This window comes from Chroicocephalus ridibundus, chromosome 9 (genome assembly GCF_963924245.1).
Source record: "Chroicocephalus ridibundus chromosome 9, bChrRid1.1, whole genome shotgun sequence".
NCBI classification, from domain to species: Eukaryota; Metazoa; Chordata; class Aves; order Charadriiformes; family Laridae; genus Chroicocephalus; species Chroicocephalus ridibundus.
Genome location: NC_086292.1, coordinates 27,411,621 through 27,433,896, shown reverse-complemented (window position 1 = coordinate 27,433,896; position 22,276 = coordinate 27,411,621). Strand labels below are relative to the sequence as shown.

Sequence of the window (22,276 nt, the reverse complement as noted above, 5' to 3'; positions counted from 1 at the left end):
GTCACCAGTTAATATCTCAGGGCTCCTGTGCTATTTATAAGCCATTTTATTCAGAAGCCCTCTGTGATGGTGTACTCTACCTCCTTTATTTAGGAACAGCATCGGCAACAGACACCCGGAGGGAGCTGGGTCTCCTTCTTGCCTTCCAGGTTATTGAGCACAAGGCATCAAGCAGGAAAAAAAATGGATTAAATGGAGAAGAGAACAGTTGGGGTGCTATGCCAGGGGTAGGATTCTTGAGTATGTCCAAGAGTAGAGTCTGCATCCTCGGGGATTTGAGAACTGTTGTGCCCATCAGCCTATTTTTTTCTAGATTGGCTTGTGCTTAAAAGCAAAAATAGCAAAAGCTCTTTCAGATCCTTGTTTTTCTTCTGTTCAGAGCACGTGTCTCTGCTCAGCAGCCAGCGCTGATGGTCAAAATTGGCTCGTGCGTAGGAAACAGACTTAAAGTTTTAATTTTTTTTTTAAGCAAATAATGATTATACTTTTTCAATTGCCTTTTTAAAGTACACATTTGTTTCTAAATTTCACCCCAATTTTATTGGCTTGAATTAAGCAACATTAGCCTTGAATCAAATTTTTTGTGTCATAATGATCGGGCTAAAGTATTGGCGCTAATGTATGCAGTTCCCTCTTCTCTCATCGAATGAAGCCAGGATTGCAGAGTGGTATCTCACCAGCCTCCTACTGCTAACGGAGATTTTCCAGTAACCAGACTGGTTCTGCCACTGGGAACCTCGCTGTGGCGCTGGGAAGTCCGGAGTGGTCACAAGTGTGTGTTTATTTACAGATCTTTCCGCTTTACCTTACGGTTAAACTTGAGCAGTACATAGTAGAAGACATTTATATCAAATAATCAGTGTACATCTTTGTCTTGTAAATAAAAACATTTTTATTTGGAGCAACTTGTAACTTTAAATGTTGCAAAACAGAAAAACCACTGAAGTCTGAGCTAGCAACTCTTTTAAGATTTACGCAGTGTAAACTAACAATGGAAAATGTCCTTTTTTTTTTTTTTTTCTTCACCCTAGTGTATAAATCAGCTTTGAGATACAATTTTCAGGTCTTCCATATAGCCTGGGCTAATTTTCCTGCAGGGGGAGGTGTAGAGTCAGAAATGTTGCTTTTTTTGTTTAAACCTGCTGCTGTTTTTCAGCCTCCTCCCAATTTTCTCTACGCATTGTGAAGCTATTAATACACCATAGTAAGATCACAGCTATGAATTATGGCTTTCTTGCCAGCACCAGAATTGTATATGATGAGTTTTATTAACCCCAGCTGACTGTAAATAACAAGGAACCATATGGGTTTATTGTTTGATTTAAAGGTGTTTCAGCAGCAATTTGCAAAAGGAAAAAACAGAGGAAAGGGGATTAAACAGAGGGAATGGCTATAGTAAAGGGCACTCTCCTTTTTTTCTGCTGTTTATATCCATTTTACGGGTTTTTGTGTACACAAACACCTGTATTTTCACATATATACGCATGTGTATACTTACACGCGATGAGTGAAATAGAGCATAAACAAGCTCTTCTGGAGCATAAACAACCTCTTCTGGGCGGTGATTTTTCTTCATTACTGAGTTTTGAATACATTATATTTCTATTTATGCAGTTTTCAAACTCCAAAGGTGGATCTGGGTGTAGGAAGAGCAATGTTCCTGTATTAGTTTTCTTTCGAAGCTAAAATATATTTATATTGCTACAGTCTCAATAAAAGCCTCTGAGTGTCTGAGTAAGGAAGATGATTTCTTGTTAAATTTTCCTGTGCGCCAGCCTAGCTAGGAGTTTGTAGGATGCTCTTCTGATACCAAGGCAGTCTGTTATTTTTAAATCTAAAAACCTTATAGTAGAGCTTAAAAATGCTTTCTATCTGTTATTCATACCTTATTTTTGGAAAATGCAGTTTCCTGGCAGTGGTATGTTGTTTTATAGTAGCTATTTGAGTCTGTGCCTTATTATTTTAATATTATTTTTGTTCAGAAGATACACGTTACCTCTCTCGCACCTGTTTTACAAACGGTAGCGTAATTCCTCATGTTGGCTGCTTGTGAAGCTCAAGGCAAAGAGGAGATATGCACAGCTGGCTTCATCCTCGCCTTTCCCTCCCTATCCATGTTTATTTAACACGGTTGTGGGAGCACCAAGCTTCATTTTGGGCTGTAACCACAGCTATGCCCGACATTAAACCTTCCCCAAGGTGGGGAGGATAAATGGGAATAATTGTCACCTTGGCAATAATGTCAGCAAATGTCCCCAGGAGGCTGAGTTGGGAATTGAGGGTTGGGGTGAATGTTGCTCTTGAAATGCTTCCATGTGTTGCTTCTCAGATTTGGACAATCTCCTCCAGTAGCAGGTTAATTCTCTTTATGCTGTTGTGAGTTAAGCCGATGACCGGAATTACTTTAAAATGGGAAATGAATCTCAAATCGCAAAGATCAATCCTGCTTCTGTGCATTACAGCGAGCCTTGCCCGATGACGGGGGATGATAACCTGGCTCCCTTGTGGCTTTGCCGCAGCAAAGCTTCCCACTCGGATTTCTTCAGAGCAAGATGCACCTTACCAAATTCTTCTTTGGTGCAGCTCTCTTAATAGCAAAAAGACTTGAGGCATTGCCTCGGTGTTTATTAACTTTGGAAATACCTGTGTGCTTGAATGCTGTTTTACAACATGCAATTTTTAATTGGGATTTGGAAAGGGATAGTTGAGTCAGGATCCAAATTTGGCCTTTCGGATAATCTTACCCATATACTGGTACCTGCCCCAATGGATCCAGACTATGATTTGTGAGGCTACTGCAGAATAAAAAAAAAAAATAAATACTTTCATTTAGTTACTTTTCTGAAGGTTTTTCTGCCCTCTCCTTGCGCTGTATGTTACATGTGGTTTAGCTTGTTATGGATTTTGGCCTGTTCTTCTTGAGTCTTTTGCTTCTCTGCTTCTCCTCCAGGCTTCTCTTGCTGCTCTTGCTCAGTTCACCGCAGGTCGGGTGGCAAAACTGGAGTGATGGGGAGTGAGCTGGGGCTCAGACTCTTTCCAGTAAACCGGGGTGATAGAAGAGCTGGGCTCTGATCTGTTTTTTTTCAGTCTGATGAGACTAAAATGTGTCCTTGAGCTCCTTCTCCACGTCAGGGAGCCACAGCTGCTGTGTGCTTTGCAGAGGAAGGGTGCTAGGGTGCTCCAGGCAGCTGACAGTCTGCATGCGGGAGAAGACAAGGTGAAAAACTGCCCGATGGCTACAGTTGTGCAGTTATGTTGAAATGCACTTTACTGCGGCTGTGCCCACAACGAAAGTGGTCTCTCTGCGCCTGCCAGTTTCTTGAAGAGGATGGATGGTGCTTTAGCAATTGTTTCCCTCATGAAATCTGATAGGAGCCTTCTGGGGCTTTTTTTTCCCCCCCTCCTCTCTATTTACAGTACAGCAATTTCAAAACCTTTTTATTAAATCTAAAACCCACTATTTGATAGCTCATATCTAAGCTATAATTACCCAATATGAAGATGCAAGCAGAAAATAATTTCCTAGGGAGATTTACAGAAAAGGGAATAACTCTGATTATGGTTTTTTTTTTCCCCAGTCCTTTGAGAAAATCTGTAAGAGGATGAATAAAGCGAAGAGTGATGATAGCGCAGCGCAGATACAAACCTGATGATCTTACTCCGATTCGGTTGGGGTTTCTGCTCCAGTGGCTTCCTTAAAGGAGCATTGTCAGAAAGAAAAATCACATTGCTGGAAGTGGGTTGTGCAATCAATCACTGGCCACCGAGAAAGCTGGGGGATCAGATGGATTCCCTTTTGAATTCAATCAAAACACTTCAAAGACACTGGCATGTCTCTCAACTGAGGTATTTAATCATATATTTGGTGCCTTGTGCCCTGTCGCAGTTGCTTAATGAGACTAGACTTCTGTAATCCCAGAAAAGAGAGGCCAAAAGATAATTATGCAAGTTATAAACCCTTTTCACTCTAGATACCAAGTTTTTGGATAATTGCATTTTCTTGGACTGGCCCTTGAGCAGATTGATTTATGGAAAATAATGGGCTTTTTTTCCACTGCTAGAATGGTATAAACGACTATTTTTTCAGCTGTAGTCCCTGCATCCCTGCAGTGCCTGGGTTATTTGCGAGTGCTCTGTGAAAGGTGACAGAGAAGTGTGCATTTTGACATGAGCCATATTAGCTACCTATGAGGACCTTCTGAAGGTCCGTATATTGAAGAAGGTGGAAAATTGCAATGTGGGCAGCCAGAGGACTTGATGAATGTGCTCAGCTCCTCCTGGCAAGGCCAAATTCGGTGGTCTTCCCCCATGCAGAAACCTGAGCGACCGGTTGCGGCACTGTGTGTTCCCGGCTCTAATTAGTGTAAGATTGCAAACCGTTAGATGCCATATGGAGCCTCCACTCTTCCTGATCATCCTTGTACTTGAGAAGATCGAGGCGTGCTGCCGGTCCTTCTTTCTGTTCTCCTGCCCCTCGTAGCAGCCCCCGTGGCCAGGTCCAGCCAGACGTCGCTCTTCAAGAGCTGAGATACATCATCTGTGTGTGGTTTTTTTTTTTAAGGCATTCTGTGGATAAGTGTTAAACTTGGAAAAAATAAATGGATATCAGGACCAGCAATGATTGAATCGTGTCCTTTCAGAAAGCACAGAATGTTTTATTCCCTTTCTCTAGAGTCCCAAATAGCCAGAGGGAGGGGTTTGTATTTCCCTCTTCTCCAGAAAAATGCAGTGACCCTTTCCACTGGGACGTAGCCCTTAGCAGCAGGCTGGGGGAGCAAACCCAAGGGAGATAAAAGCACCCGGAGTAGGTATCTCACTGCTTTCCTGGGAAGACAGAAATGCAGATTGAGATGGTTGTAGCTCTGGAGAGATGTATAAATAATTTGCATTACTTCTTTCTGAATAGATTCTGGTAATAATCCTACCCCAGCCCTTTTTTTCTGTTGATCAGATGTGTTCCTGTGTCAAATTTATTAATTTTCTCACAATTTCTATACCCTTCCTCTCTTCTCAGTCCTCTGTGGGATCCACACCAGCTTTGGTTCAGGGTGTTTATGCTGGATTTCTTCCAAGAAGGGGTCAAACTGTTCATATTTTCTTTCTGGAATAGATTCAGGAGTCTATCAACTTCTGTGAATCTTTGTGTTTGCTTTGCATTCAGGTGTAAGATGCACTTAAATGAATTAATCTAGACATCTTTTTCGAAAGACGTCAGAATTGTTTGCCTTTTACCAATTTGCTTGTCTTAGGGAAAAATAAAAGAGAAAAGGAGGGTAATGGCTCCTCAACCAGGCTTGTTGCTATTTCCAAATGAGTTTTAGAAGCGTAAAAACTCCATGTGTTTTCCCAATTCCACGTGGTTTTCCTTAGCTCAGCGTATCGCCAGGGGAAGCAGAACTATTTTATCTCTGCAGATGTGAACACTGTTCGCTTCTGTGTCTTGTGGTGTGTTTTGATTTCTTTGTTTTCTCTCCAGCCCAGCTCTCTCAGGTAACTCCTCTGGGTTTCTGCAGGCTCAGACCCAGAAGGCAGTCGGTGTCTGTTTTACCCTTTTCTTTTACAGCTCCATACTCTGCTGGGCGCTTGCTCTGACGTTCAGCATTTCTTCCTTCCCAACCCTGTTCTCAGCAGGCATTTCCGTCGCGTGGGAGTGGAGTGTAGTGTCCCTCTGGTCTTAAAACTGTGAAAAAGCTCTTTCCTTCAGGAATGAAACAACTGATCTTCCATCCGCTCACTGATGTACTGTTTTCTAAGCTTAGCCCAAACCATTCGTGTAGGATCTAACATATTTTAGTCTTTCCCATCTCAGCTGGCAACGTACCCCAGCCAGGTAGCTTTTCTGTATATTTTAACTTTTAAAGGTACTCTCTATTTCTTTTTAACCTCCCAGTAAGGCGTGCACTGCAGATGGCTGGAGACCAGATGGAGTACGTCTGGAGGGTCTTCTGATTAATCCCTATGTAAGATAGTTTTCATTGTATGTAATGATGCAGGTTTTTGTAATTTTAAACTGTATTAGTAGGCGCAAAATGTCAAAGTGTACTTTAGTTTTGACTGCAATAAAAATCCTTATGGTTAAATAGTGTTTGCAATGTCTACGCTTAAATCCATGCTTACAAAAGAAAGCATGAAGTGCCCAAGACACACGTCTGGTTCAGTGTTTTGTGTCGGATAGTGGCACCAGGGGACACTTGCGGGAAGAGCACCCAAGTCTGGCTGCTTTCTGCGGTTCACTTCTAGCATCCCCACGTGCTGTGTTTCTCGGAAAAGAAAGTTCTGTCAAACCCTGGCACCTGTAATAAATTACACAGGGAAGTCGTTACAAATCTGTTAATGAATTGGGTAACCTCTCAACGGGCTTCAGAACAGCAGCCCTCCAGACTCTTTATGAAATAGTGTTTTTTCAACAAATTTGTATCTATTTAGGCAGCCTTTTAAGGCTTCCGTTCATGGTTTCACTGTAAGACGGACAAATGGAAAACATGAAGTCATCAGAAATCAATCAGATTTGAGAACATGTGTATTAAAAAGCCTTAGTTACGAAGACCCAGATATCCCACAGTAAACCAGAATTTGAGAGCATTTGGATCCTTGATCTGTGCATTTCTGTAAACTTGGCTTGTTTGAATTACTTTTTTGCTTGGACTGTGACTTTTCTAATTGTTTTTGGGGTAGTTGAACCTTTTGTATAAGGTATTTGACTTAAATTGCTGGTGTGTATGCTTAGATCTCCGCTCCGTCTTAGTATAAAGCCTGTTTAGTTATTCTAGAACTTAAAAAAAGGAAAACTAACCAAGACCAGAACGGCTTGACAATATTTTTTTTTCATCAGCAGAAGGAATTCTAGTTATTTTTAAGTGCTCTCAGTGATACTAGACTTGGTGTGAATTGTGGGGGAGAGCCTGGTATGCTTGAGAGAAGTGTTTGCCGCTAGCCGCAGGTGCAGTCCTTGCATGATTAAAGCTCAGCATTTCTAAAAGATAATAACACTTTGCACCGATAACGTCTCCCGACATGATTCAGTCCTTCCAGCTGCAAAGTTTCTTCTTTCTTACATCCGATCATGACCCGTGCTGGCAGCGGGGACTGCGGAGCACTTCAAATAGCACCTTCTGCTCTGGGGTGCTGGAAGCTGAGCCCGTGTCTCCATCGGTGGTGGGGGGTCCATGCTGGGCTGGGAGAAGGTGGCCTGGTGCTGTGTTGTCCTCGCCGCTGCCCCAGCTCCTGCGATGGCCTTCGCCTTGCTTTGCTTCTGCACTTCTGTCATAATATTGACTTGCAAACAGATAGCTTTTTTGCCAGTTGCTATGGTTACCTCTCAGCTACCGGCATCTGAACTGTAGAAACGAGTAACAAGCAATACATTTCAAGCCTTAATGAAATGCACAGCAGTGTGTTAAACTTTTAAACCCAACGAGAATATCACTAAGCAACATCCATTCGTGATTTGCCATAATTACTGCTGCAAGCTGCTTGGGATTGAAATGACGGAGCACGAGTCTTTCTCCTCCACTGCATCAAATACGTTTTTCTGCCAGTAGCTTCACGGTATCTCAGACCTGTGATGTTTCACAGTCCCTTCACAGTTTCAAAGAACTAAGTTTGACCTCTTTAAATTATTGACACCTTCAGACCAGCAACATCTCCAAAGTCTCTTTTTGTGTGTATCGCCCGTTTCCTTCTCATTCACTCCCTGAAATTTATTATTATTCTTCTGCCCTAGTTCCAAAATGTGAATCCAACTCGTTTCCCCCAAGCTGCTTCTTGCATATTTGGAAGAACCAATTTCATCAGACCAGCATTAATTAAAAAATGAATTAAAATGTGTGCGTAGCTAGTGCTTGGAGCTGTTTGCTCCAGTAACTGCACCAGAAGGAGCCGATGCCTCAAGTCTTTTGAGCTCGTGGTTTTCTGCTAAGAGGTCTTATTTAGCGTCTGTCTTGAACAACACGTTTTATCCATCATTTTGAGAAGTAAAATGAAACTGGACACTGGTTGTATGTCCACATTCCAGGCTTCAAGTCAAATGATTAATTGCACTGCCCAGTGCAGTTGCAGTTCTGGAATTAGTTGTGCTTGCAGATCGGGTGGTTGAGAACTTCTCTGTGCTGTGCCCCGTTTCCCTGCTGATCACTCTGATTTGCTGTATTCTATTCCTATTTTACATGTAGCACCGGAGTTACCCATCCTAGAGAGGAAAAACTGGTTGATTTATCTGCTGTATGTTCGCAGAGACTACGACGAGTGTAAGGTAAGAGCTACTTCTGACAATTTACATTAGGAGGTATTTTACTAACATTATGAAACAATAGTTTTCATACCAGTTTTCAAACCAGCCTCTTTCCTGGCTTCTTTTGGAATAAGAGGACCAGGAGAAAATACAAGTAAAATAACTTTAATGTTCTCAAATCGTTGCCTACCTTCAGGATTCATGCGTGCAGTGCTCTGGAGCACTCTGTGAGCTCAGTATGTCTTTGGGAGTGGAAAAATGGAAAGAACTGCAAACCTCTCTTGTTCCAAGTGATGAATAGCCTCTTCCAAAATGATAATAATGCAGTTCCATAGTGCAGGTCTCTCGATGGTACTGTAGAGACGCTATGAAAAACACTTCAGTTGAGTAAAACGTTACTACCAAGTCTAACAAAAAAGATCTTGGTTACCCTTGGACACAGTTCTTTCATTTTACACATGATATGTTGCACCCTTTCGTTTCTCCTGCATTCGGTGGCTGGCTTGGAAGTGGTTGTTCGATTTGGGATTATAGCGGTAAGTGGACTAAGGAAATAGCCAATCTATTAAATGGTGTGTTTTCCTGATAAAATGAACACAAGCTATCGAAGATCATGTGCCAGTGGGCAGGAGGAGGGTAATAAGAGTTGCCTTTCTGTTTCTGTCATGTGCAGAGAAGATCTGAAAAGACATTTTTCCTTCTGCAACAGCAGGGTTGGTCAGGACTCGTCTCTCGCTGTTGGAGAACTCCTGGGGGTGCTTAGGAAAGTGGCAGGCTGGAGGAAATTCATTTAGCTCTTAATTAATGGAGCCGGAGGGTTGTATCATCAGCAGAGCGATTTCCTCTCAGACCTTGGTTTAAATAGATATAAACAAAAGTTGGACTAGAAATCTAAATGGAAAATTGTTTCCCTTTTCTGCTGACCTGACTGCATTTTTTTGGTCTCTGATTGTGTACTTTTACTGCTGCTGTGATGTGATATAGAATCACAGAGCGCAGAAAAGATGTACAGCTCAGGAAAACAAAGAAAACAACCAAGTGGATGATATAATGGCAACATTGACTTCTCCACGTTTTCATCAGTCATGGAAGTAAGCAAAATAGAAAAAAACTGAGAGAAGACGGCTAACGCTCTTTTGCTTGGCGGGCCAGCTTTGCTATAGCTGTCAAAGGCAGCAAAGCCTTTTGCTCACAAAGTAGGGTTTTTGCAGTAAAGTTGGAAGAGTTTGGCACCAAACCACAGCAGATGATTGCCCAGATGAGATGGAGTTGTGCTCAGAGGCCTGGATTTGTCCCGGAGAAGATAGGAACCTCAGGAACTCCTCACTGAGGAGTGCTAGGCACTTCCAAAAGGCGATTCAGATCTTACGTGGGCTGAGCTGCCCTCTGGTTGTCTCGGTCTCTCTCTGCTGGTGTTATGTGGGGTTGTGGGTCTAACCTGGATGCCCCAGGTCCTTGTCCTTATACATGATAAGCACAGACATTCCCAAACATGCCGTTTGGGGATAATACCTTCAAAACTGAAAAAGGTATTGACAGTATCCCCAGTGGCTTAAATTGCTGTAAACTCCTTGATTTTAGTATAGTTTGGGCATCATTAAAGTCCAGTTTTCTTTTAAGACTCAGCTAAGAAACGAGTGACCTGTGATGCTGTTAATTGTGGTCTGAATCTTGCTAAACCCTCTTTCCCACTCGGTGCTTTGAAATGCCTCCTCTCTAACATGATTTTGAAAGCTCCCATATTTTTCAAAGATGTAAAAGGCCAAGAAAAAACTGTTTGTTTGCCAACATTAGCTCCCCAAAGTGAAAGCATACAAATTGATTTTAACCCTGACAGTGCCACTCCTCTCTCTGTTTTGGTGTTGCCAAGCTTTTGATAAATCCTGATGCTTGTTCCAGTGAGAGATTAATAATGCTGGCTGCTTGATTTGCCTCTCCCCCTACCCAGCAAGGTGCAAGGCAAAGATCCCCCGCAGCCTACGGCTGCAGCGTCCCCTGTGATGGCGCAGGCAGAGAGGGGTGGGGGGAGCCAGGGGACAGGCCCTGCTAAGCACTGAGCATCACTCGGCTCTCGCTCTTCGCATGCAAAGCGAATAAACTGTGTTTTCTGCTTGTGGCATCAATTCCAGCCCTGCCCCCTAACCGCTTTTTCACAACAGAAATCTTCCGCTTCTGTTATGTGTGAGGAAGGAATTATTAAAATTACCAGATGCTTTTAATTAATTAAAATCGCTCGTGCTGGTTGGTCTCCTGCCAGCATGTCTAAATTCTGTTGGTGAGTTAAATAAATTTGGGAGGGAAGGCTGGGATTACGGATCATATTTCTCAGCTCAAGGCCTTTTGCCATGGGATTTTTTAGGGTTTATAGAATTAATCAGATCTCTCTAAAAGATAGCTCTCTATTGCCCTCTCTTGCTCTGAGAAGCCGGTTTTATGTAGATGGAGCAATGTAGAGTATCCGTATTCAGGAGATGCTTGGTTATGTCTAAGCTGAGTGTCATATAATAATGTACTTTGTACAGAGTATAATATAGATATATTACCAGATACAGATTGGCTGGGAAGCACAGCCTAGACTTGTTCTTCCTTTTCTTTCATGTCCTTTGTTTTCTTTTTACGAGTGAGGATTCTCAATAATAACCCTTCTTGCCTTCACCCAGCTTTCCTTCTATGTGCTATATTGGAGGTTCAGGTTTCCTCCTTGTTTTCAGGTCCTTCATTTATATTCGTCTCGGAGGCAGGGGTTGCTGGTACTGATCACACACTTGACAGAAGTGCCAGAAGAGCACCAGCTTATTGTTAGCCCACAAATATTTCTTTTCCCCACTTGTCTCTTCCACTTCCAAGCAAAAGAGGAGTCTCAGAGCAGAAATGATGCTCTTGGTTCATAGCCACAGTGCTCATCCTCCCAAAGGTCAGTCTTTTCAACCAGTTCTATAATTTCGGGTCATGTGTGACTGTGGAATATAGGCAAGCTGCGCTCGCACCCCAAACAGTAAGCCGCATGAATGCAGCCAGCAAGAATTTACATTTTCATTAGTTTTTTTTTCCCCTTCCTTTTCCCATGTACTCGTCATTTGTTCATTTGGCTTTCATTGACTCAGCTGCAGTTGCTCCAATTCAATTTATTTCTTCACAAAGAGCCTAGAGTAGATACCCTTATCAGCAGAGGATGCTTTCAGAGATTCCTTGTGGCATTTTCCCCAGGTAATATCTAATTATCTTTGGTAATAGGAATGAACGGAGAAATACTAAAAGGGCTACAGTATTCCTGGCACAGTGCTCTTCACACACAGTGAGGAGCTTGCACTCTTCTGTGCGCTCTTGTAGCTGTCCCAGCTGCAGTCCGGTGCCTTTATTATACGTGGGGCTGTGGTTTCTGTAACGGAAACTGAATATCTGTCATTATCTCTGTTAAAATAATGACAGTTTGCCACTCTTACAGCATTTTAATATAGTATATTGCAGTAACTAGCCACAAATTCTGTATTAATACTGACTTTTGCAAGCACAAACTCTGATTAAACGAGTGTTGTAGTTGTCATGTACTGTGTGATACCACCTTTATGATCACAAAAGGTAGAACTGTGTCCATCAACGTGTTGCATGATGGTTGAATTCAAGTTATTTTAGGGCATTCTGCAATAAGCACAGCTGCAGCACAAGTGTATGTAGCACATACAAAAAATCCCCCAAATCAAGGCTGAAGAAAGTATTTGGACAGTCAGAAATCGATTTTCTTCCATAGGGACTGCCTTTATTAAAATATTTGAAGGGTTTATGTTCTTCTGAAAGTTGCCATGCTGCAGTTTAGGAATGGGGTAATAGTGAACCAGCTAATGGGCTTTTCGGTGAGGGAGTCCGCGTTTGGTATGTACTCGCTGCACTTTCTTGTTTCAGGCTGTCATCAAAGAGCAGCTCCAGGAGTCTCATGGGCTGTGCGAATACGCAGTCTACGTTCAAGGTATGTCACAAGAGGCCTCCAAAAGTCTTAATTTTGCTAAAGCAAGTTACTTCTGATTTGAGATTCAGTGAATGATAAGAAGGGGAAAAGATGATAGAAACATATAAAGTTTATATATATATATATATATATATATAAAAAAAAAAGGTTGGCTTTTTTTCTGCTTGCCAGGTCTGGTTTAGAAGTTTGGGATTTTCACATGGATGGGCAGATTAGATTTTCTGTTTTGTCCCTATCTATGAGTTTGTCACCGGTTCCTCCTTGGACTGTGGGCTCTTGGCCTTCAGTGTGTTGGCGTGTGCTTGGGTTGTGTGTTTGATTGTATCACAGATGCCTGTTTTCTGTTAGAGCTGTCTGCCGAGGTGACTGTTGTCTTCCTCTTTGCTTTAAGCATCATCTTCCTCTTGTCCTGCCCTCTGTCCCCTAAAAAATGTGCCTAAAACCTGGCATTGCAATTCAAAGTGTTGTGATGGGGAACAGCAGAAATTTGTTGGCCAAGAACATACAACAGCCTGTAGAGGCTGGGGCGGGGGGGTGGAAATCCAGACTGTGTCTTAATGAGCAATTTGCCAGGGTTTAAATCTGCCTTTGCTCTGAAGAACAGGAATTTTTCCAAGCAAGCATGAGTCCTTTGCATGCGTTGTCGTTCTGCCCTCAGACACAGCTTCTGCCTGAGGTTGCTGCAGGAGGGGGAAGACGAAATAAGTGTTGTTTTAATCTATCTGTGCTCTCCCTTCTTTCCCTGCTGTCAGAGAGGCGCATTTTTCCTGCAGATAATGGACTAATTTGCCTGCTATATGTTGTCTTACAGCTTTGATATTTCGCTTGGAGGGGAAAATTCAAGAATCTCTTGAACTTTTTCAGACATGTTCCATTCTGAACCCTCGGAGCGCTGACAACCTCAAGCAGGTGGCACGATCGCTGTGAGTGTTGTTTTATTGTTTCTCTTTGATGTGCCACCCAGGACCTTCCATGTTTTGTTTTTCTCCCAGGCATCAAGCGAAATCCCAGGCTGCTGAAGTCCAAACATGCTTCCTCCTTATCAACACTTGAATTGGCTTCCAGAAGCGTAGGCTACCCTTAAAAGCAGAATCTCTATTATCTGCCTGGCTGCCATTTTATTTTCTTTTTCTTTGTGCTGTAAGCAGAGACGTAACACGCTGATCTCTAGCTCCAGAGCTCAGGGCGCTGACTTGAGCTGTGTAAACTTGCCCTACGGACCCCTTTCTGGGTGCCCAGTTAGATCACCTCTCTTATTCCTTTGAGACAAAGGCAGACTGCAGAGCCTGCGAATTCATTCCTTGCATCTCCAGTAACGTCAGGGAGCGCCTCAGCATCTCGCAGGATTGACGACCTCGGCCCTGAAAGGGAGCAGTGCTCAGGCTATAGTATCGCTGAGATTGTAAACTTCTCAGGGCTCCTCACACAGGTCTCTGCAGAACTAGCAAATAGCATCATTTCTCACTGGCAAAGGTGATAGTGGTTGCACAGCAGGGTTTCAGATCAAGAAAAAATAAAAATTGAAATGCTTTCACAGGTTTCTTTTGGGGAAACACAAGGCAGCCATTGAAGTGTACAACGAAGCAGCCAAACTCGATGAAAAGGACTGGGTAAGTGTTTCAGTGACTTGCAGATTATTGTAGTGTGCAGATGTTTCTGCAGTTTTATGAAACCGGCTGCGAACTTGTTCCAGGCGGAGGTGAGCTGCTACTGCCTGCACTCTGAGCAGAGGAGGAGCTGCAGGGCTGAGAGACGTTGACTTTTAGCATGGATGGGCCTCTGCAGCCTCTGGCTGGGATCACAGGAGCAAGGCATCATTTCTGCCTGCAAAATCCCACACCTGGTCTTGGGACACACAGAATCGAACAACATGTTTGAGCTTTGCAAAGTGTTAGTATTAACATAGCTGTGTATAGTACAAAGAGCTAAATTACGTTAAGGAAAATATGGGAAGTAGCTCCCTGTTTGGAAACCCTCAGTTATCATTAAAACTTGCTTGAGTAATTGGGCATCTTTTTATAATGCAAAACACCATTGAAAAAGATTACCCTCAAACTAGCTGAGAGGGTGGCTTGTTACCTACCAAGCATTACCTATTTTGGCAAAACTTAGTCTGGTGGCTACAGGAGCAATAATTAAATTAGGTCTTCTATATAAGAAGTCAAAAAGTGAAGGAAGAGTATTGCAAAGGGAAACGTGTGACAGTGGGTGAGAGGAGAGAGGACGTGGCTTGCCGTTAGCTGTGGGCAGCCTTCTGCAGGTGAGTGTTTTGCCTGCAGAAGTGTTGTTTCTAAGATAGACTTGCTACGTGTGATCTCATTCCCTAAGACATCAGGTACTCGTTGGCTTTAGCCGTACTTCTGCTGCTCAGTACATCTCAAATTCAGACTTGATACAAGGATACGTTTGGTATTATTCAACTTATCCTGTGCCAGACAGCTCAGAAACCTTTTATACCGTGGGTCTTCTCTCAAGTCTGCACTCCCTTAGCTAACCAGGCTACCTGCAGTATGTGCTCAGCATGCCTAAAAACCTTATTTACAGCCACAGCAGGCAGGGTTCAGCGGGTATTTTGATTACCTGTTTCGCACACCAGGCTCAGCACTGGAAGTGGAGCCAGCCTGTGCTCTTCCCTTGCGCTGTCTCATTCTGCGAGCTGCAGTAACCAGGAGTTACTGATTCATCATTACTGTTCTCCACAACTGGAGAGACTGTGTGGAGGAGAATATCATTCTAAGAGGGTTGATGAGGAAATAAGAGAGTTTCTTCTTAAAGGTCAAGGCTGTCTGAACTGATGAAGCAGTGAAATGCTCACCAGAATAGAAATGAGGAACTAGTGGACCTTGCTTTTCAGCTCCCCAAAATGTGCCAGGGTGGGGAAGGTGGCAAGTAGCTTGTCTGTTAAAGTACTGGCGATGAATTAGAGGCATGATTCTTCCCCACAGCGTCACCAGAGTGGTTAGTATCCCTAAGGGATCTTTCTACTCTGGTGCAAAATTGTTTAAGATGCCAGAAGGATATCAGCCCTTCTGGTGCTCAACTTCTAGGAAAATTAGGAACATCGTCACATTTTGTTCAGCTGGGTGCAGCATTTTGCATACCCTAATGACCGTACAGCTAGATTGAGAGCCACCCAGAAGCCAACTTACCTAGCTTCAGAGATCTCCCTGGGAACTGAATCACATCTCAGGGAAGAAACCAGTCTTTGCTCCTTCTTCTCCAAAGAGACCATCGCCATTGCTGCATTTCTATCTCGGTGGCCTCTAGTCTTTTGTGTACAATCACACTTAAACTCTGCAGGTTCCAGAAGCAACTTGAATGTATAGGTTTACTTGATGTACAAAGCCAGAAGGGTGTGGGAAGGCACAGGGGTCTCCCCGTCCAGCTCAGCGATGACTGTTAGCACTGGCAGATTGTGTAGCACGTGTCTCAGACCTCATGCTGATTTGGTTTTGGGGGTTTTGTTGTGTTTTTTTACAGGAGATCAGCCACAACCTGGGTGTGTGCTACATGTACCTGAAACACTTCAACAAGGTAATGCAAATACTCCTCTTATCTGCCTGACAAATGGGAAGCAGAATTCCCAGAAATTTCACTCTCGCTGGTATTTTGAAGTGGGTCATTTGCAGTGATAGGCATTAAGGAAGGTTTTTAGCTTCAGCGTTTGTTTCTGGGAGCAAAAGTTTGTGAGTTGCCTCTGTTCCTATTTGCATGTTGAATTACTTTGAGTCGGCCGCAAGATTGCGAAGTTGGATCAGAGTGACACTGAGGTGAGCCTTGTTGCTGGCCAGGAGGCTCTTTCTGAACTAGGATTTTTCAGAGAGCATTTCTGGTTTTAAAGGGAATGTTTGAGAAACCTCAAAGAGCCGCCGCAAACTAGACAGAAAGCCAGCTGTGCCCCAACAAGAGCTGCTTCTCTTTCCGAGCCTTTTAAAACTAGAACCATAAACACTGCTGGTTCTGTGAGGAGCAGTTATCCGTACAGCGTGCCAGTTCCGTCTTCTTGAAGAAAGAGAAGCATGATGGTGAAGACCCAAACCGTTTCCCCAGCATACAGCTCAGACTGCTGCACCTCATGCAGAGAGTTTCTGAAGGAAAACTTGCCTTCCCTTTGGTCTGGCAGGATTCAGCGAGAAGAGTTACAGGGTTGGTTTGCTGGAGGTGCAACAGGCACCTTTTTTCCTCCATGGAAAAGATTTATTTGCTCCTGTGTCTGAAGCTCCACCAAGCCTGGAGCAAAAGTCACAAAAGAGCATAGCTGCAGTGTGGGGAGCACTAACTTCATTAGCTTTGTAGCTAATAAAGAACTTCTTGGAGGCCTGAAATGGAGTTTTGTTCCCAGGTCTGAGCCCGCCATATCCAGCTCTTCACTTAACTCTGCCCCAGGTGCTCGTGGTGAGCACCAAGCTGTCTCTGATCCTCTGGGGTCACTTTGTAAAGGAAAAAACAGCATTTTTAGAAAACTCCTCACTTTGGCCCAACCGCTCCCTGCTGCTCTTTCTGGTGGGGTGCTGTGGTCCTTGCAGCAAACCCCTGCTGCGTTCCTTGATCGAGGCATGGCTGTAAAGCAAGAACTCTGGAGTTCATACTTGGGCTTTGTTGTCTGCAGTAACGCCTTCCAAACTGGAACCTGCTGACTTCTCAGCTTCTCCGTAAGTCTGAGATGTACCAGTCACCCTGGGCAGCAATACTTCCATGAGGATGTCTGAAATATAACGAAGCCCTTGGGGATGGCTGTCTCTTCCTTCAGTAGTTGCCGGTAATAGATATCTCGTATTGCAAAATTCCATTACTGTGTCAGCATTTGTCTTTCTAATATATCTTGAGTTCAGAGACAGCGAACATACTTTTCTGTCCTGCTGGCTGGGCCTGAGGAAGTAAAAGGAAGACATGCTTCCAGGTGTCTCCTGTTGGAGGGGATTGGTGTGTGCCTGACAAGAGCTGATTCACTCCTCTTGTTTACTTGGCAATCCGTGCTCTTTGCTGGAATAAGCATTTTAGCGAAGAATAAACTGTAATGTACCTGTTAACCTGACAAATCCGGAGATTCCCTCAAACCAAACAAATTCAAATTCAGGAACAGGCCCGTGCTTCTCTCCTCCTTGGGAGGTCATTGCTTCTTCTCTTGGCTTGAAGCATGCCACGTTGCCTTTTTCTGTCCCTAAAAGCACATGGGTCCTGATGCAGAACTCGTTTCAACAATTAGCTGGGATGGGTTTTGCTAGCAGGGTTCTCCGAGCTCAGGGGGTGTTAGCTGTTCCCTTTCGCTAGCAGCTGGGGATTGCTCTTGGGCTATTGCTTCACTGAGGACTCTGTAATCACTTTTTTTTTTTTTTTTTTATTCTCTGTTGTTGTGTGTTTAGGCACGAGACCAGCTCAACAATGCCCTGGAGCTCAACAGACATGATCTGACTTACATGATGCTGGGGAAAATTCACCTATTGGAGGGGGAGACAGATAAAGCCATTGAAGTCTATAAGAAAGCCGTAGAGTAAGAATATATCCCTTTTTCTATCTGCCCACGTCCCATCCTGTGCCAGGAGAAATTTGATTGGTGTCCCAGATCTGAATTGAGGACATGATTAAAAAGCTAATGGTAATTATAGTGTCTCTGTGCAAAGCTGGCACTTTCAAGCTCTTCAGCTGTCTCGGCTCTCAGCTGTAGTCCTCCTCCTGCTGACAATGTGTCAGGGAAGAAGGTAGCTGTTTGAAGGTCTGCCAAAAAAAAGTGGAAAAACAAATGGACAGAGATGCCTGGGAGCAAACCCATCCAAAACTGACTTCATCAATCCCAAAGGTTTATCTACCAAAAAAGATCTAACCCCGGGTGTCTCTCTAACCCTGATCGTCTGTCAAAAATCAGTTGCTGGGTTTCACATGCTGTTTTCGCTTGGAGTGATTTATGTTTGAGAGCCTGCGAGTAGGCAGGCTAGAGATGGGTTGGTTCACAGTGAGTCTCTCCCACCCCGTCACTGTTTCTCAGTACCCATCTATCTTGTCTTAGGGCATTCCCAAGCATCTGATTTACCAATACTTTTAAACAGAGTTTTGTAATGGAGGCAAACACTAAAGAAAAGCAGGAGCATGCCGCAAGCCAGTGCAGGGTCTACATTTTGTACCAGGTCTTTTCACATGCTGTTTCCTTGCACATCTGCTTTGGACTGCTGTCTGACAGTCTATTGGGTTGGGTAAACTTTTGGACTAATCTAGAATGTTTATTACATAAATAATCCTTGCTAAGCGTCTTACCAGGTTTATATTTCTTATCTTGGTGCCCCCTTGCCCTCCCTTCTTCCTCACTCCTGTTTTTTTTCTTTTTTGTTGTTTTTGTTCTCATCTGCCTATTACATTTTGCCTGCTGTTACCAGCTCCAGGATAGCCTGTTGTTGCTCTGTGTTTATATACCATCAGGTGGTTTTGTTCTGGTTGAGGTGTAAAGGTGCCACTGTGAGGTGCATTTTAGATTTCTTAAGTCTCGATAGCAAGGAATTGAAAACTTACTGCTGTTAAGGTGAGTGAGGCCACAAATACAGTGTGTCCACTTTTTCTTTTTGGTTGTTGCTTTCATCCTATTTATGTCTTCAAAAGCTACTGGGAAAGGCGTTGCTTTTAAAAGGGTTCACAACATTGCTGTGTGAACCTTATACTGGCAATGAAGGATTGGCAGTTGCGTAAAGCACTTGGAAGCCCTTGGGACATACTTTTTCAAGCTTTTTTTGTGCTGAATGAAGCGATGTGTATGGCCAGGGACACATTAGCAGGTAGTGCCTCTCTGAGCACTCCAAGCTGTGGGCTGCAGCGTAGCACAGAGCCGCGGCGAGCACTCCACAGCTGGTCTGTGAAACCAGGTTTGTAATCTTTTTGTAGGGTGAATTAAAAATCTGACAGTGATTGTGCATAGGATCCATCAGAAATGCAGAGGATTGCCTGTCCTACATGGCCCAAGAGGGCGGTTTGTGGGAGAGGATGGAAAAATCCCATTTCGTATTTCCAGGTCGCTGATGCATACTCTCTTTGAAGCTTAGAAGAACCACATTATCTTATTATGCATCCAGATCTATTTTACAGAGCTGTGTTGACTTCTCATTTATATCTAGAAGACATTTTGAAAGCTTAGGTGTAATATTGTTCAAAGGAGGTCCCCATGATGGCAATTGTTCTGATATTTGTGTTTAATAATAACAGCTAGTTTCCTGGAGTGATACTAGTATAATGTAGCATCATAATTCCATGTTCTGTTTTTACCCTGTTCTAGAAGGGCTGATAAACAACGCAGCTCTCTGGCTTTTGTATTACAGGTTTTCTCCAGAAAACACAGACCTCCTTACAACACTGGGGTTACTTTACTTGCAGGTACTGAAGACTGTTCGCTATTACGTGAACTTAATTATTTCCAAAATAACCAAGGGCTTTTTATTGAGTTAATCTCTATCCGCCTTCCTATGACTTGCACACATTTCTCTAAAGACTGCATTTAACATGACAGAGCTTGCTTTTTGCTATCTTCTTTTTTCCTTTTGCTGCTAAAAGCAAGTTGATTCCCTGGACCTGAGCCAGACCAGGAATTCTGTTTGGCAACCGCCCTAATTCTGTTATAAATCCTCCAAGTATAACAAAACACGACTAGTCATTACCTTGCTTCTGGAGCAAGAGTCTAGCAAGTTATTCGCCTACAAAAGCAGCCATGAAATTGTTAGCGTTAATGCACCGTAGAAGAAAACCTGAATCGATTTAAATAACAAAGGCATGCTTATCACTTGGGTCTGTGAAATGTATGGGAAGGACGGTCTGATTATTCCAAAAGTAAGCTTCCAAAAGAGTGAACAAGCAAAGAAGAATAGGCAGTATTGCCTGAAAGGACTGATGGGCTGGAAAACTCGTACCAAGAGCTGATTTGGAAAGACCCTTAAGCATTTCCCTAATATAGGGAAATATAGGGAATAAAATGTAGGTCTTGAAAAACACTGCCTTGCTCCAGAGGTAGGGAAATCCAGTAGGAGCCTTGGATGTCTTAAGTGGGTATGTATAGGTTTAGAAGGGAATACGACATGGGAAGGGGTATCTGTAAGACAGAAGTAGTGTGAGTATTCGCCCTGTACATTAACCTCCCGGGTCTCTGGTCTGTGATTTGTTCGCTCTTTGTCGTGTCTCTCTGGGTACGTGCCCACCTTCAGGAGTTTCAAAGATGCTTCTACAGCTTTCCCACTTGCTGTTAATTACAGAAGGTGCTGGACTGTGATGCATCAGTGTAAATGTCGAATTGACAGATGGGCTTCTTACCCATTTTTGTGACCAAAAAAGGACACCAGTATCCAGAATTTTATCCTGTTTGGACTGGTACAATTCTGGCATAACTCAATTGAAAACAATAGGATTTAAGGGATTCTAAGCAGCTCTGTGCTTATATCTGGACACAGTCGTGCCCACTAACACTTGCAGTCTGTTAGAAGACAAGGGGAGACTTTTCCTCATGAACAGAATGCCTTGGGGAGTGAGAAAGTTGTGGTGAGGGAATTGAGGATGTGCAGAGTAGCCGTTTATAGTCTCTTTTCTGAAAGAGGGAAAGAAGCAGAGAAGTATCAACCCAAAGCTCGCTCCTGTATAGAAGAGTCAGAGCACAAAATATATGGAAAACTTTGCTTTGGTCAGAACAGTGAATCCAGCCCAGCAAAATAAATTTTTAGAATCTGTTTTGTAAATTATCAAACAAGAACATGTGTGTGTAGTGGGAGTACTGTAAAATTCACTTTTCTGAATATTTAATTGAACCAGAAATTCTAGTGCCCCAAAAGTATGCACTCTTCTTCTTAACCCCCCTTATTCCCAAATTTCTGATGCTTATTTACTTCTTTTCCCAGCTTGGGGATTACCAGAAGGCTTTTGAACACCTTGGAAACGCGCTCACTTATGACCCAGGCAACTACAAGGTATCATGAGGAGTGGAAACAAACCAGCTGAATAATGATGAGACACCTCTTAAAGCTAATTCCAGGATGAGAGCTTTGCCAGGGTCTTAGCCTGGAGAGGCTGGAAAGGATCATGCCCAGAAAGCTTTCTCCAAAATACATTTCTGGGACCTTTCCCTGGGTAGGGAGTTGGCTGTGTGTGGAGGTAGGGAAAGGGGAGGGGACAGGATATGGGATGTTAAATTGATCCCTTTGGTTTTTAATCTGAAGTCGCAAACAAATTAAAAAACATAGTATTTACTTTGCAAGGAAGATGTTCTAGACGTTGTTTCAAAAACCCCAAGAGATCTTCCTGGGACCCTGTGACTCCTAGATAGGGAGCACAGATGCAGGTGATATTCCGTTGTATTATTTTTCTGTCTGCTAATAACTCTGTGCTGTATACACTTCCTGCATAGACATGTGACTTTTCCTTGGCTCTGGTCTGGAAGGCCGAGCTTGGCATCTGGGGTTCATTCCTGACTCTGAAACTGCTTCCCTTTTTAGACATGTTACCTCATTTCTCTCTGCCTCTTTTTCCTTCTGGACGATGTTAACGATGGAGAGTATTGAAATGTGGCGTTGACGAACGATACATGAATGCAAGCTGAATGTTGTTGTGAAAACACTTTTACACTTACAAATTTTACTTGTCACTGTGAAATATTATAAGGGACTTAACTAGTGTGGTCTAAATATAGCGTGTTGCGAGCACTTGCTTTTTTTCCCCATGCATATTTCCATTAATTTGCAGTATCAGGCAGTGGATGTGAAGTAGGCTAGCTTTGCTGCGTACGTCTTGCTTGTGTATGTTTTACTCTCCAGTTGACTTGCACCAGAACTCTTCCTATCTGTCCTTGCTGGTGAAAAGAAACTGTCAGTGCCTAGATCTTCTCAGAGACTCAGACACTAGGAGATACTACTGTTGCCCCAAAACATACTCTAAACACTTGTCAGGTTGCAATATTTCCAAGACAGTTATGATGGAGATGGCGCAGGAAGAAACAGGCTCTTCTTTACCCTGTGTTCTGCTGTGTGTTGGGAGATTCCAGAGTCCCCATCTGCTCCCCACTGCTGGTCTTGGCAGCCCCAAAAGAAAACACCTGAAAAAGTTAAACGGTTGCTCTTGAGATGGCT

The 22,276-nt window shown here is 43.3% G+C and overlaps 1 protein-coding gene across 2 annotated transcripts in view; it reads left to right on the top strand.

Annotated features, from left to right (window-relative positions):
• BBS4 (Bardet-Biedl syndrome 4) overlaps nucleotides 1–22,276 on the top strand; it is a 44,483-nt gene that overhangs the window by 11,506 nt on the left and 10,701 nt on the right. Inside the window, exons 1-9 of one of the 2 annotated variants that reach the window (XM_063345710.1) lie at nucleotides 8,172–8,251; nucleotides 10,942–11,144; nucleotides 12,131–12,194; nucleotides 13,006–13,117; nucleotides 13,732–13,804; nucleotides 15,675–15,728; nucleotides 17,558–17,685; nucleotides 19,493–19,547; nucleotides 21,053–21,121. In XM_063345710.1, the coding sequence (XP_063201780.1) occupies nucleotides 15,705–15,728; nucleotides 17,558–17,685; nucleotides 19,493–19,547; nucleotides 21,053–21,121 (276 nt within the window). In that variant the 5' untranslated portion in view covers nucleotides 8,172–8,251; nucleotides 10,942–11,144; nucleotides 12,131–12,194; ... (1 more) ...; nucleotides 13,732–13,804; nucleotides 15,675–15,704. Of the gene's footprint in view, nucleotides 1–8,171; nucleotides 8,252–10,941; nucleotides 11,145–12,130; nucleotides 12,195–13,005; nucleotides 13,118–13,731; nucleotides 13,805–15,674; nucleotides 15,729–17,557; nucleotides 17,686–19,492; nucleotides 19,548–21,052; nucleotides 21,122–22,276 lie in introns of those variants that run through there. The other variant, XM_063345709.1, reaches the window with a different exon arrangement.